General features: G+C 42.8%; 1 protein-coding gene across 1 annotated transcript; it reads left to right on the plus strand.

Annotated features, from left to right (window-relative positions):
- Window positions 1-13,953: 13,953 nt before the first annotated feature.
- LOC120877119 (olfactory receptor 4D11-like) lies at window positions 13,954-14,889 on the plus strand. Its single transcript, XM_040259447.1, has one exon. It carries the CDS (start codon window positions 13,954-13,956, stop codon window positions 14,887-14,889), a length of 936 nt encoding a protein of 311 aa, XP_040115381.1.
- Window positions 14,890-17,029: the final 2,140 nt, after the last annotated feature.

The raw sequence follows: 17,029 nt of genomic DNA on the forward strand, positions 1-17,029 counted from the left end.
CGGGGACGGGGGAGAAGTATGTGGTATAAAGCTGAAATCAATAACCTAAGTGCTATCTTTCCTCACTTTTACCATTTGTGATATGGAAATAACGCTGTCTACTTACAAGGTGGTTGTGAGGATGAAACATGATCAATGTGGAGAGGATCGTGGTTGTAAAGGCTCACACGCCTCCTGGCATGAATCAGGCACACAGTCTATGTTCCCTACGACCTACATCTCTGTTGCTAAATACGCCTGTGCTGCGTGTGTGCGCACTAGGTCACTTCAGTCGCGGCCGACTCTCTGAGACCCTATGGACCGACGGCCGCCAGGCTCCTCTGTCCATGGGATTCTCCAGGCAAGAATCCTGGAGTGGGTTGCCGTGCCCTCCTCTAGGGGAATATTCCCCACCCAGGGATTGAATCCACGTCTCTTATGTCTCCAGATGTGCATATATATATATAGAATCTGGGGGCTTTCCAGGCGGTACTAGTGGTAAAGAACCCACCTGCCAATGCAGGAGACACAAGAGAGGAGGGTTCGATTCCTGGGTCGGGAAGATCCCCTGGAGGAGGGCATGGCAACCCACTCCAGTGTTCTTGCCTGGAGAATCCCATGGACAGAGGAGCCTGGAGGGCTACAGTCCACGGGGTCACAAAGAGCTGGGCACAACTGAAGTGACTTAGCACACACTTAGAATGTGGATGCATTTATTTCACATATTTTCTCCCTAATGACTGCTATTTCCAGTTGATTATTAAAATAATCACTTTTTGATTTAATATTGTGAGTACAGAATCTTCAATATATTTCACCAATTAGTAAAAAGAGAAGAAATATATTTTGAGTCAGATGTATGCATGAACAAATCTAGAAATAGACCAAATATACCCTGTCCTCTGGTTCTTTCTACTTTCTTTACACTGAAATTAATCTCAAAAGGACTTGAATAGTTTGGGGATATATCTGCACAAAATGCACATTTATTTTATGTTATCCTGAACTTCCTTCTTCCTTCCATCCCCACTTTCCATTTCACCCCCAGAGCTTTCAGAGCTGGAGCAAAGCTGTAGTTTTCATCTACATATGCACAGACAATTTAGGACAAATCCGTGTGGTACCAAAAAAAAATTACCTAAGAAGTAACTTTTGACTCACTCAAGGCCCATTTTGTGTACCAGGAAAGGAAAAAATATATATAACATATCACATACAGAGCCATTTAAGAATACACACTGAGTCTGTGTTATAAACCACCTCTCTTCCAAGAATAGGATTACAAGAAAGTAGATATATAAGGAGACAATAAATCTGTTTTCTGTTTCTATGCTCACATCAAATTCCACCCTTCTGCCTCCAATAGTCATTCAAAAATAGACCAATAAGTTCATTTGTACCCACAAACTATGGACACCAAGGGGGGAATGGGAAGTGGGATGAATTGAGATCGGGACTGCCGTATGTACTCTGCATAAAATAGAGAACTAATGAGAAGTTAGCTAATGAGAACCTACTGTCCAGCACAAGGAGCTCTACTCAATGTGGTAACAAAAAGGATATAGACATAGATATATAGATATATATAGTATGCAGGTCAGGAAGCAGCAGCTAGAACTGGACAGGGAACAACAGACTGGTTCCAAATAGGAAAAGGAGCACGTCAAGGCTGTATATTGTCACCCTGCTTACTTAACTTCTATGCAGAGTACATCATGAGAAACGCTGGGCTGGAAGAAGCACAAGCTGGACTCAAGATTGCCGGGAGGAATATCAATAACCTCAGATATGCAGATGACACCACCCTTATGGCAGAAAGTGAAGAGGAGGGGGCGGTCCTAAGACGGCAGAGGAATAGGACGGGGAGACCACTTTCTCCCTCACAAATTCCTCAAAAGAACATTTCAACGCGGAGCAAAATCCACAAAACAAATTCTGAATGCAGGCAGAGGACATCAGGCACCCAGAAAAGCAGATCATTGCCTTCAAAAACAGGTAGGAAAAAATATAAAAGACGAAAAGAGACAAAGGAGGAGGGGAGGGAGCTCCGTCCCGGGAAGGGAAGCCCGTCCCGGGAAGGGAATTCTAAGAAGAGAGGTTTCCAAACACCAGAAAACACTCTCCCTGCCGAGTCTGTGGCGAGCCTTGGAAACACAGAGGGCAACATAACAGGAAGGAAAAATTAACAACTAATTAAAACCAACAGATTACAAGCCCAACAGTAACTCCCCCAGCAGAAAAGCAGCGCAGATGCCTGCATCCGCCACTAGCAAGTGGGCGCAGGGCAGGGAAGCGGTAGGCGCGGGCTGCAGCGCTCGGTAAGAAGCGGGCGGGGCGCGTAACCAGAGCGACCGAACTTGGGCCAGCAAACCAGACTGGGGGAGAGCTACCACGCGAAAAGCCCGAACATAGACCCCGCCAGGACCGCACACAGAACAAAGGACGGAACGGAAACAGCCGGCGGCAGACCAGCCCCCGCCGGGGGCAGGCAGCCAGAGCCGTAAGGGCTGGAAAGGGGGCAATCGCAGCCCCGGAGAGACTTTACCGACCAAACTGCAGGCAGGCTTCTTTGCTGAGACTTCTGGGGGTGCTGGACAGTCACCATCCGCCTCACAAGGAGCGCCAGCAGTGCACCCAGAAAACCGAGCAGCAGAGACAGAAAAGGCGACAAGTCGCGGCGACCGAGCTCACCAAACGCCTGAGCTACTCGGTCCTGGGAAGAGCACAAAACGCAGTCCCAACCAAGTCTGTGCCTCTGAGGGCTACCTGAGCGCCGAACCTGAGCGGCTTGGACCGGGGAGGTGCACACAGCCTGGGGCCGGCCTCAGACGGTTCCCGGCTGAGCACCGTGGAGCCGGAGCGGTGTGTGCGCCGTGAGAAGGGACGGGTCCAGCGGGGCTGAGACGCTGTGTGCCCACGACAGTGCTATTGGTTTGCAGCATCCGCCCCTCCCCACAGCGCGACTGAACTCGTGAGCCTAAAAAAACAAAAAAAAAAGTGTCCACCACCGCCCCCCTGTGTCAGGACGGAATTCAGCCACTGAAGACACCAGCAAACAGAAGTTAAACAGAGGGAACTGCCTTGGAAGTGACCCCACACGGCCCACAACATCAGAGAAGGGCCAGATGTATCTTCACTATTTTTACAATCATTCCTTTTTTTTTTCTCTTTTTTTCTAACTTTTTTTTAAATTGTTAAGTCTTCTATTTATCCTCTAATTTTTATTTCTATAACCTACTATTCCTTTTCAAAAAAACACTCTACTTTTTTAAGGCAAACACCATATATACTCTTTGTGTTGTTGGTGGTGGTGTTTTTTAATAATTCTCGTGGCCTTTTTTTTCTTTTTTCTTTCTTTTTTCCTTCTGCTTCTTCTCTTTAATATAGTACTTTTGAAAATCCAACCTCTACTCTACATTTTTAATCTTTGCTTTTTGGTTTTTGTTGTCAATTTTGTACATTTCAAAACCCAAACTTCACTACCCAATTTTACCTGACAGCGAGATTACTGGCTTGACCACTCTCTCCTCCTTTTGGACTCTCCTTTTTATCCACCAGGTGGCCTCTGTCTCTTTCCTCCCCCATCTCTTCTATATCCAACTCTGTGATTCTCTGTGTGTTCTAGATGGTGGAGAACACCTAAGGAACGGATTACTGGCTGGACCTGTCTCTCTCCTTTTCATTCCTCTCTCTTACCCTCCTGGCCACCTCTGCCTACTTCCTCCCTCTCCTCTTCCCTGTATAACTCCGTGAATACCTCTGAGCGGTCCATACTATGGAGCGCACATAAGGAAGTGACTATTGACTAGCTTGCTCTCTCCTCTTTTGATCTCACCGCATCTCATTCCAGTCACCTCTAACTACCCCCTCCCTCTCCTCTCAGTGAACCTCTCTGGGTGTCCCTCAATGTGGAGAAACTTTTCATCTTTAACCTAGATGTTTTATCATCGGTACTGTATAGATGGTGAAGTCTAGAGACCACTGTAAAAATAAAACCGAAAACCAGAAGCATGAGGCTTAAGTCCAAAGCCTGAGAACATCAGAGAACTCCTGAATTCAGGGAACATTAAGCAATAGGAGCTCATCAAACGCCTCCATACCTACACTGAAACCAAGCTCCACCCAAGGGCCAACAAGTTCCAGAGCAAGGCATACCACGCAAATTCTCCAGCAACACAGTAACACACTCTTGAGCTTCAATATACAGGCAGCTCAAAGTTACTCCAAAACTTTTGACATCTCATAACCCATTAGTGGTCACTCCACTGCACTCCAGAGAGAAGAAACCCAGCTCCACCCACCAGACCTCCAACACAAGCCTCCCTAACCAGGAAACCTTGACAAGCCACTGATACAACCCCACCCACAGTGAGGAAGCTCCATAATAAAGAGAACTCCACAAATTACCAGAATATAAAAAGGCCACCCCAAATGCAGCATTATAAACAAGATGAAGAGACAGAGGAATACTCAGCAGGTAAAGCAACAGGAGAAATGCCCACCAAACCAAACAAAAGAGGAAGAGATAGGGAATCTACCTGAGAAAGAATTCCGAATATTGATAGTGAAAATGATCCAAAATCTTGAAATCAAAATGGAATCACAGATAAATAGCCTAGAGACAAGGATTGAGAAGATGCAAGAAAGGTTTAACAAGGACCTAGAAGAAATAAAAAAGAGTCAATATATAATGAATAACGCAATAAATGAGATCAGAAACACTCTGGAGGCAACAAATAGTAGAATAATGGAGGCAGAAGATAGGATTAGTGAAATAGAAGATAGAGTGGTAGAAATAAATGAATCAGAGGGGAAAAAAGAAAAATGAATTAAAAAAATGAGGACAATCTCAGAGACCTCCAGGACAATATGAAATGCTCCAACATTCGAATTATAGGAGTCCCAGAAGAAGAAGACAAAAAGAAAGACCATGAGAAAATCCTTGAGGAGATAATAGTTGAAAACTTCCCTAAAATGGGGAAGGAAATAATCACCCAAGTCCAAGAAACCCAGAGAGTTCCAAATTGGATAAACCCAAGGTGAAACACCCCAAGACACATTTTAATCAAATTAACAAAGATCAAACACAAAGAACAAATATTAAAAGCAGCAAGGGAAAAACAACAAATAACACACAAGGGGATTCCCATAAGGATAACAGCTGATCTCTCAATAGAAACTCTTCAGGCCAGGAGGGAATGGCAAGACATACTTAAAGTGATGAAAGAATAACCTACAGCCCAGATTACTGTACCCAGCAAGGATCTCATTCAAATACGAAGGAGAAATCAAAAGCTTTACAGATAAGCAAAAGCTGAGAGAATTCAGCACCACCAAACCAGCTTTCCAACAAATGCTAAAGGATCTTCTCTAAACAGGAAACACAAAAAGGGTGTATAAACCCGAACCCAAAACAATAAAGTAAATGGTAACGGGATCATACTTATCAATAATTACCTTAAACGTAAATGGGTTGAATGCCCCAACCAAAAGGCAAAGACTGGCTGAATGGATACAAAAACAAGACCCCTCTATATGCTGCTTACAAGAGACCCACCTCAAAACAAGGGACACATACAGACTGAAAGTGAAGGGTTGGAAAAAGATATTCCATGCAAATAGAGACCAAAAGAAAGCAGGAGTGGCAATACTCATATCCGATAAAATAGACTTTAAAACAAAGGCTGTGAAAAGAGACAAAGAAGGCCACTACATAACGATCAAAGGATCAATCCAAGAAGAAGATATAACAATTATAAATATATATGCACCCAATATAGGAGCACCGCAATATGTAGGACAAATGCTAACAAGTATGAAAGGGGAAAGTAACAACAACACAATAATAGTGGGAGACTTTAATACCCCACTCACACCTATGGACAGATCAACTAAACAGAAAATTAACAAAAAACGTAAACTTTAAATGATACATTAGACCAGTTAGACCTAACTGATATCTATAGGACATTTCACCCCAAAACAATGAATTTCACCTTTTTCTCAAGTGCTCATGGAACCTTCTCCAGGATAGATCACATCCTGGGCCATAAATATAACCTTGATAAATTCAAAAAAATCGAAATCATTCCAAGCATCTTTTCTGACCATAATGCATTAAGATTAGATCTCAATTACAGGAGAAAAACTATTAAAAATTCCAACATATGGAGGCTGAACAACATGCTTCTGAATAACCAACAAATCACAGAATAAATCAAAAAAGAAATCAAAATATGCACAGAAACTAATGAAAATGAAAACACAACAACCCAAAACCTGTGGGACACTATAAAAGCAGTGCTAAGAGGAAAGTTCATAGCAATACAGGCATACCTCAAGAAACAAGAAAAAAGTCAAATAAATAACCTAACTCTACACCTAAAGCAACTAGAAAAGGAAGAATTGAGGAACCCCAGAGTTAGTAGAAGGAAAGAAATCTTAAAAATTAGGGCAGAAATAAATGCAAAAGAAACAAAAGAGACCATAGCAAAAATCAACAAAGCCAAAAGCTGGTTCTTTGAAAGGATAAATAAAATTGACAAACCATTAGCCAGACTCATCAAGAAGCAAAGGGAGAAAAATCAAATCAATAAAATTAGAAATGAAAATGGAGAGATCACAACAGACAACACAGAAATACAAAGGATCATAAGAGACTACTATCAGCAATTATATGCTAATAAAATGGACAACGTGGAAAAAATGGACAAATTCTTAGAAAAGTACAACTTTCCAAAACTGAACCAGGAAGAAATAGAAAATCTTAACAGACCCATCACAAGCACATAAATTGAAACTGTAATCAGAAATCTTCCAGCAAACAAAAGCCCAGGTCCAGACGGCTTCACAGCTGAATTCTACCGAAAATTTAGAGAATAGTTAACACCTTTCCTACTCAAACTCTTCCAGAAAATTGCAGAGGGAGGTAAACTTCCAAACTCACTCTATGAGGCCACCATCACCCTAATACCAAAACCTGAGAAAGATGGCACAAAAAAAGAAAACTACAGGCCAATATCACTGATGAACATAGATGCAAAAATCCTCAACAAAATTCTAGCAATCAGAATCCAACAACACATTAAAAAGATCATACACCATGACCAAGTGGGCTTTATCCCGGGGATGCAAGGATTCTTCAATATCCGCAAATCAATCAACGTAATTCACCACATTAACAAATTGAAAAATAAAAGCCATATGATTATCTCAATAGATGCAGAGAAGGCCTTTGACAAAATTCAACATCCATTTATGATAAAAACTCTCCAGAAAGCAGGAATAGAAGGAACATACCTCAACATAACAAAAGCTATATATGACAAACCCACAGCAAACATTATCCTCAATGGTGAAAAATTGAAAGCATTTCCCCTAAAGTCAGGAACAAGACAAGGGTGCCCACTTTCACTGCTACTATTCAACATAGTTCTGGAAGTTTTAGCCACAGCAATCAGAGCAGAAAAAGAAATAAAAGGAATCCAAATTGGAAAAGAAGAAGTAAAACTCTCACTGTTTGCAGATGACATGATCCTCTACATAGAAAACCCTAAAGACTCTACCACAAAACTACTGGAGCTAATTAATGAATATAGTAAAGTTGCAGGATATAAAATCAATGCACAGAAATCCCTTGCATTCCTATACACTAATAATGAGAAAGTAGAAAAAGAAATTAAGGAAACAATTCCATTCACCATTGCAACGAAAAGAATAAAATACTTAGGAATATATCTACCTAAAGAAACTAAATACCTATATATAGAAAACTATAAAACACTGATGAAAGAAATCAAAGAGGCCACTAATAGATGGAGAAATATACCATGTTCATGGATCAGAAGAATCAATATAGTGAAAATGAGTATACTACCCAAAGCAATTTACAAATTCAATGCAATCCCTATCAAGCTACCAGCGATATTTTTCACAGAAGTAGAACAAATAATTACAAGATTTGTATGGAAATACAAAAAACCTCGAATAGCCAAAGCAATCTTGAGAAAGAAGAATGGAACTGGAGGAATTAACTTGCCTGACTTCAGGCTCTACTACAAAGCCACAGTCATCAAGACAGAATGGTACTGGCACAAAGACAGAAATATAGATCAATGGAACAGAATAGAAAACCCAGAGATAAATCCACACACATATGGACACCTTATCTTTGACAAAGGAGGCAAGAATATACAACGGAGTAAAGACAATCTCTTTAACAAGTGGTGCTGGGAAAACTGGTCAACCACTTGTAAAAGAATGAAACTAGATCACTTTCTAACACTGCACACAAAAATAAACTCAAAATGGATTAAAGATCTAAATGTAAGACCAGAAACTATAAAACTCCTAGAGGAGAACATAGGTAAAACACTCTCCGACATAAATCACAGCAGGATCCTCTATGATCCACCTCCCAGAATTCTGGAAATAAAAGCAAAAATAAACAAATGGGATCTAATTAAAATTAAAAGCTTCTGCACAACAAAGGAAAATATAAGCAAGGTGGAAAGACAGCCTTCTGAATGGGAGAAAATAATAGCAAATGAAGCAACTGACAAACAACTAATCTCAAAAATATACAAGCAACTTATGCAGCTCAACTCCAGAAAAATTAACGACCCAATCAAAAAATGGGCCAAAGAACTAAATAGACATTTCTCCAAAGAAGACATATGGATGGCTAACAAACACATGAAAAGATGCTCAACATCACTCATTATTAGAGAAATGCAAATCAAAACCACAATGAGATACCACTTCACACCAGTCAGAATGTCTGCGATCCAAAAATCTGCAAGCAATAAATGCTGGAGAGGGTGTGGAGAAAAGGGAACCCTCCTACACTGTTGGTGGGAATGCAAACTAGTACAGCCACTATGGAGAACAGTGTGGAGATTCCTTAAAAAATTGCAAATAGAACTGCCTTATGACCCAGCAATCCCACTGCTGGGCATACACACCGAGGAAACCAGAATTGAAAGAGACACATGTACCCCAATGTTCATCGCAGCTCTGTATATAATAGCCAGGACATGGAAACAACCTAGATGTCCATCAACAGATGAATGGATAAGAAAGCTGTGGTACATATACACAATGGAGTATTACTCAGCCATTAAAAAGAATACATTTGAATCAGTTCTGATGAGATGGATGGACCTGGAGCCAATTATACAGAGTAAAGTAAGCCAGAAAGAAAAACACCAATACAGTATACTAACACATATATATAGAATTTAGAAAGATGGCAATGATGACCATGTATGCAAGACAGCAAAAGACACAGATGTGTATAGTGGACTTTTGGACTCAGAGGGAGAGGGAGAGGGTGAGATGATTTGGGAGAATGGCATTGAAACATATATAATATCATGTAAGAAACGAATCGCCAGTCTATCCAATGCAGGATACAGCATGCTTGGGGCTGGTACACAGGGATGACCCAGAGAGATGTTATGGGGAGGGAGGTGGGAGGAGGGTTCATGTTTGGGAACGCATGTACACCCGTGGTGGATTCATGTCAATGTATGGCAAAACCAATACAGAATTGTAAAGTAAAATAAAGTAAAAATAGAAAATAAATAAATAAATAAATAAAAGAAAGTGAAGAGGAACTCAAAAACCTCTTGATGAAAGTGAAAGAGGAGAGTGAAAAAGTTGGCTTAAAGCTCAACATTCAGAAAACGAAGATCATGGCATCTGGTCCCATCACTACATGGGAAATAGATGGGGAAACAGTGGAAACAGTGTCAGAGTTTATCTTTTGGGGCTCCAAAATCACTGCAGATGGTGATTGCAGCCATGAAATTAAAAGATGCTTACTCCTTGGAAGAAAAGTTATGACCAACCTAGATATGATATTCAAAAGCAGAGACATTACTTTGCCAACAAAGGTCCGTCTAGTCAAGGCTGTGGTTTCTCCATGGTCATGTATGGATGTAGATGTGAGAGTTGGACTGTGAAGAAAGCTGAGCGCCAAAGAATTGATGCTTTTGAACTGTGGTGTTGGAGAAGACTCTTGAGAGTCCCTTGGACTGCAAGGAGATCCAACCAGTCCATTCTGAAGGAGATCAGCCCTGGGATTTCTTTGGAATGAATTATGCTAAAGCTGAAACTTCAGTACTTTGGCCACCTCATGCGAAGGGTTGATTCATTGGAAAAGACTCTGATGCTGGGAGGGATTGGGGGCAGGAGGAGAAGGGGATGACAGAGGATTAGATGGCTAGATGGCATCACTGACTCGATGGACGTGAGTCTGAGTGAACTCCAGGAGTTGGTGATGGACAGGGAGGCCTGGCAAACTGTGATTCATGGGGTGGCAAAGAGTCAGACATGACTGAGTGACTGAACTGAAGTGAACTGAAATGAACTGATATATATATATATACACATGTGGCTGATTCACTTTGCTGTACAGCAGAAACTAACACAGCATTGTAAAGCAACTCAACACCAATTTTGAAAAAATAGGTCATGAGAAATAAGGAAGCTGAGGAAATTGCAACACACAGCAATTTTTTGCAGATGCTTATGATCAGTTAATATTTAGCTAAAAAGGTCCTTGTAAGTGACCACATGTCTGTGATTTTCTCTGAGTCTTACAATCAGAGACATTAGGCCAGGAATCCTAATCATACTGCCAGTGCTTCTCAAGCTTTCTGAAATTATTGCCCCTTAAAAGAGCTTTTTTAGATATTTTCCTAACTACTCTCCTTCAAGAAAATTTAATACCAAAGATACACCATACCTCTTTTTGTCTTCTGAGGTTGTCTGAAGAAGCACATCTCACTAAAACATCCAAGACTTTTCTGGCTCACAAGAACCAATTTTTACCCCATGGGCGCCATACCCACATTGAGAATGAATGACCATACGACATTAGTTGTTGTTCAGTCGCTCAGTCGTGTCCGACTCTTTTTAACCCCATGGACCGCAGCACACCAGGCCTCCCTGTCCATCACCAACTCCCGGAGTTTACTCAAACTCATGTTCATGCAGTTGGTGATGCCATCCAACCATCTCATCCTCTGTCATCCCCTTCTCCTCCCACCTTCAATCTTTCCCAGCATCAGGGTCTTTTCTGATGAATCAGCTCTTCTCATCAGGTGGCCAAAGTATTGACATTAGACCTTTATGTAAGTGTTTCCCCAAAACTTGGAGACTCACACAATATTAACGTATGTAGAGTTATGTTGTCTGGGGTCTTGCAAGAATTTGGAAGGCATAGAAATTGGGCATTTTCGTGTATGTGTGGACTTGTGTGCAGTAGTGAGTTGGGAACTGTATAATAAGGCCCACTGGAACTCCAACACTAACAGAAGAATGTCCATTCTGTTTCCACACTCACATCCAATAAAATTCCCTTTACTAATTCTCAAATCAGGCTTGGTCCTGAGGGACTAGTGAGCACACCAGGGGCACTTTGGGAGAAGCAGAAGGGCCGTGATGATGTGATTCCCTGAGGCTGCCTTTTCCAACATGAAAGTTGAAGAGAAGAGGTTGAGGTCCAGAATAACTAACCTTCAGAAGAACCTCACCTTCTAACGTGCTATTTCGCCAGCAGCACAGACACTGAAACGCAGCCGCCCAGTCTCAGAATGTGCGGATTCCTGCCTGGATGCTGAAGGATTTAGGTAAGGATGTTGAGCCGTCAGAGTGTGACGCACTGTGGATTACACATAAATGGTATGAGCATGAAAAATAGACCTCGTATATCACGTGCTGCAAAAAGAGCAGAAAACTTTAGGGGCTATAAAAAGTGATATTAAATATTGGGAAAGCAGGAATCTCTTCCTACGAAGTTACAGAGATGGAGGCAGCATGGTTAGCGAGAAAGCAGTTTGTATCTGATGGAATGACTGACTTGCATAAAGGGAGTAGAGCTTTTTCCAGCTCAGGGTTTGTCCACAGGGATCCATGTGGATCATAGAGTCTACAAGATGTGTGCTTCCTTTAAAAAGGTGATCTTAACCCCAAATTCTCTTAAAAAATTATGGAGGTTTCAAAGGCAGCCTCATATCTGTCCATTTCCTGTGACTCAATGGTTCTCTTTTGTCTGTTCTCCAGAGGCAGCTTTATTTCCAAACCTGATGACCACTAAATCCTCTGTCTGCTTGTTTAAGTCACACAAGTTCATTGGAACAATAATAAGTAAGTTGGTTCAAAGAGAAGCTGTTCTATTGAATAGCATTTTGCTGAGTGACTAGCGCGCGCACTCACACACACACACACACACACACACACACACACACACCCCTCTCATAAGTAACCCTTCAAGGAAGATGTTTGTTTGGATTGGCAGGGGCAGTGGGGTAGGAGAAACAAGTGGCTGGAACGTCCTGGGTACTTTACACAAAACCTGTTATAGTTTATTCCTTGTGCTGCCCACTGAAGTAAGTGTTCTGCTTCCCTGTTTACGAGGGGAAAATCAAAGGAAAGTAGAGGACTTGCTCCCAGTGTCAAAGGAGGAAGTGGTGGAATTCCAGTCCTGATGCTCCTCCAGAGCTCTTAAGACTGTCTTACACCGCATCACACTGGATGGTACATAACATTGCATCAGTTTAGACTGCTCTCACATTTTAGAACTGAGGATCAGAGGCACAGAGAGGCAGCAGAACTTTCTCAAGGTCACAGAGCTATTTCATAGCCTGGAGCAGAAAACAAATCTCTCTATCCCTGAGGCCAAATCAAAGACATTAACAAAGGGTTTCTTATGTTTGTCTAGATCCTTTTTGCTCATTCACACACAATCCGATGCCAAGGCTTGTAAACCAGGATGTGCACTTACCAGCAAAGTTTATTCATTAATTAAAAAAAAAACTACTGAGCACCTCACATGTGCCCCAGACTAAGGAAAGCTTGGATGGCATTCAGTTCAGTTCAGTTCAGTTCAGTTCAGTTCAGTCGCTCAGTCGTGTCCGACTCTCTCGACCCCATGAATCACAGCACACCAGTCCTCCCTGTCCATCACCAACTCCCAGAGTTCACTCAGACTCGCGTCCGTTGAGTCAGTGATGCCATCCAGCCATCTCATCCTCTCTCATCCCCTTCTCCTCCTGCCCCCAGTCCCTCCCAGCATCAGAGTCTTTTCCAGTGAGTGAGCGCTTCACATGAGGTGGATGGCATTAGGACAAATGAAACGCTGAGCAGACAGGATGGGCTTGAGATGTAACAGGAAATACACTGAACTGAGGAGAGACAGAAGAAATTAGATGGAATAACCCGCTATAGGCGCCAGAAAGAGAGTCAGTGCAGGGAGTCACACGTCATAAAAGGATGTCAGGAAAACGCTCACCGAGGAGGAGACTCGGGACCTGAATGCTGAAAGATCAGTTTGGTTCAGTCGCTCAGTCACACCCACCTCTTTGCGATCCCAAGGACTGCAGCGAGCCAGGCTTCCCTGTCCATCACCAGCTCCCAGAGTCTGAAAGATCACTGCTCATCAGTGAGAAGATCGTGAGAGTGGGAGGGCATGGTAGGTGGGGAGAACAAGGGGAACACAGATCCAAAACTGTGGGCCTTCCCTTCTAGTAACACCAGTCCTTCAAAATCATCTCTGACGTCACCTCCTCCAGGAAATCTCCCCTAACACACTGAAAGCGACGCTCGGTGTTGTAGACTGCAGGATATACATTTCCTTTGCCCACGAGGGCGTGAATTTCCCTGGAAGTACATAAACTATTTGTTAATTTCTAAACACTTCATATTTTTCCTGTGCTCAGTGTTCTTAGAAGACTTTGGGTTTGAGTTTATATTCCAAAATGTGGCAAAAAGCATGCGTCATGCAGTTCTTTTACTTTTTCCTCAAGTAGCTGTCCTCTGAGATTTGGAAATACTTGCCTCGTTGTCTTATTCTCTTTCCCTAAGATCACATGGCCCTTACCTCCATGGAATTCTCCAGGCAAGAATACTGGAGTGGGTTGCCATTCTCCTCTCCGTCAAAGCTGTACCTGGGGGAATAAATGTCATCCAATGGCCTTGAAAAATCACACCAGGGTGTCGGAGTTTATCTTTTGTGGACTTACCCAATCTCAAGAGCTGAGTGCGCTCCTATTTTTCCTTTTATCTGTGGTTTATGTAACAACTGTGTTAGCAAATGTTGCCATCATGGTCACTGTGAGCTGCGAGTCTCGCCTCCAGACCCCCATGTACTTCCTGCTCCGCAACCTCTCCGTCCTGGACATCTGCTTCGCCTCCATCACCGCCCCCAAGGTGCTGGCGGACCTTCTTTCGGAGAGAAAGGCCATCTCCTTCCGTGGCTGCCTGGCGCAGATCTTCTTCTTCCACCTCCTCGGGGGCGCAGACATCTTCTCCCTCTCGGTCATGGCCTTTGACCGCTACGTGGCCATCTCCAAGCCCCTGCACTACGTGACCGTCATGAGTCGGGGGCGCTGCACTGCCCTCATCGTGGCCTCCTGGGCGGGGGGCTTCGTCCACTCCATCGTGCAGACCTCCCTGCTGCTCCCCCTCCCCTTCTGCGGACCCAACGTCGTGGACGGCTTCTACTGCGACGTCCCCCAGGTCCTCACACTCGCCTGCACGGACACTGCTGCCCTTGAGCTCCTGATGATTTCCAACAACGGCCTGGTCACCACCCTGTGGTTCATCCTGCTTCTTGTGTCCTACACAGTCATCCTGACGATGCTGAGGTCCCACTCCGGGGAGGGCAGGCGGAAAGCCGTCTCCACCTGCACCGCCCACATCACGGTGGTCACCCTGCACTTCGTGCCCTGCATCTGCGTCTACGCCCGGCCCTTCTCCGCCCTCCCCACCGATAAGGCCGTCTCTGTGACCTTCACTGTCATCTCCCCTCTGCTGAACCCCCTGATCTACACCCTGAGGAACCAGGAGATGAAGGCAGCCATGCGGAGGCTGAGGAGGCGGTTCATGCTTTCTGAAAGGGGATAGTCTCCTTATAGATTGTGGATCAAGATGCAAGTATATAATTGAAATATTTTCTTAAAATATTAGCTGTCATATTCAGGGACTCAGCTGTACATAGACAATTAACTAAACCAGGATGGCACAGGTACAAAGGACCGGCGACCTGGAACACCTGTATCGGAAAGGAACGCCAGCAAGAAGTTTCGGGAAAGAATCTAGTTCTTGAAGAGTAATTGACAATAAGCCAGGCACAGTTGCAGCTATACTAGTAACGGGTGTCCAGACAAAGGGTGAAGGACAGCACTCTGACATCCAGGCAGGCAGTAGGCCACCGAGGCCTCTGTCTCAACAAAGCAGGGATACAGCTTCTGGGTCCCAGTGCAACGATAGTTACCCTGTGACTATTTCCTAAGCATATGCTCGGTACCAAACTCTGTCCAGGGACATTCTTCTCTGTCATTTCTGTTCTGTCAGCAACTTTGGACCTGCTCTTTCAGTCAGCTCATCTATGAAATATACTGGCACAGCCCCCACAACCTGCTGTTACATGTAAAGGGTTTCAGTTTTGAAGGGTCTGCACTGCCTGCCACTCTCTGTGACTCTGTCAGACTTAGACGTGACCTGGGACTCACACCGTCTGATTTGGTGAAGTGGCCACATGTCAGTACAGCCAGTGGGACTGCCTGCCCTACTGCCCACAACACGGCCTCAGGCAGAAGCTAGTTTGGTTGAAAAAAAGAAAATGCATATCCAAGCCAATAAATGTTTTTATTTTTCCTGTGTGTACCTGTTTACCATTTCTCTTATTGTGGTGTTTTTAAAATTCCATAAAACTTCAAATTAGTACATCTAATTCTCCTTTATATTCTCAGGGTCTAACATAGTGTCTGACCCATAAAAGCTTTAAATAAGTGTTTCAAATACTTGGAAAGGGATGATATGAATGTATGTAAGAATATGAGACCAAATTCTACTTAATCTTGGTTTTTTTAGTATTTAAAGAAGACATTACTTCTTCAGGGACTTCCCCGGTGGTCCAGTGGTTAAGCATCCTCACTTCCACTGCACAGATTTGATAGGGGGCATAGGTGTGATCCCTGGTTGGGAATCTGATCCCACATGTCATACGATGCAGCCAAAATAAATAAAAAAATAAAGTAGCATTGACTTTACTTCTTGAACAGATGCTCCTTCATGGAAGTCAAAGGAAAGGAAACAATTGAATCAGAGTGCACTACGATCTTCACTCTAAGCTTTATACAAGACCACAAAACCTTTGTTTTAATTTACTAGGGCCAGGTAGGTTTTCCAGTTTCTAGTTTCCTAAAGTCTAGGAAGATAATTCAGTGCATGTATTGTAGATTGCACTGTTTCTCCCATGTCATACCAAGTGAATTGTTTCTACTTCATGAAACGAGGCACCGATGGAACTTCAGGCATTTTCTGCAGCAGCTATACTCACCGCATTTCGATTGAAAATGCCATCCACAGTAAAATACATTTGCCACTCTAATAACAGCTAGGGAGTAAGAAAGGAGAGCTGCCATATCACACATACTCACTGACTTTAAGATGCATCTTAATTTCAGGGACATTCAAATGTGAAGGAAATAAAAGATTCATCTTAGAATTTAACAAACTCAATATTCAAAAATACAAAATAATCCGTCCCTGTCTCATGCACACACATTCGTACACACATACACTTTCCCAAAGAGAGACAGACAGAAAGCAAGCAAGTTTTATTTTGCCAATCCTATGTTTTAGGAGCACAAAAAACTGCCATTAGTTCGGTAGTACAAAACAGACTATTTCTAACCAAATTCTGACCACCTATAACACATTTATTATTATGGGCATTATGTTTATATATTATTTATATTTGTTTCTTAGTATTAAATTTTGAAACTCTAGTGTTTCCTCACTTTAGGGACCAAAGATACTGCTACTACAGTTCCTCACTGTGGAAGTTAGGGAAATATTGCTCTTATCTTATGGAAACCTGATAAGATATTCCATTCTAAGAAAGATCCTATTATTCCCCAAAGACCCAGGCACATTCAAGAGTCACACTTGTTTGGTGGAACAAATAAATACATGCTATGAACTTGTAGCCTACTAAAGGAAAGAAGACTCAAAGCATTGAAAGTTTATAGGATGGAAG

This window comes from Oryx dammah, unplaced genomic scaffold (assembly GCF_014754425.2).
Source record: "Oryx dammah isolate SB20612 unplaced genomic scaffold, SCBI_Odam_1.1 HiC_scaffold_17, whole genome shotgun sequence".
Taxonomy (NCBI): Eukaryota; Metazoa; Chordata; class Mammalia; order Artiodactyla; family Bovidae; genus Oryx; species Oryx dammah.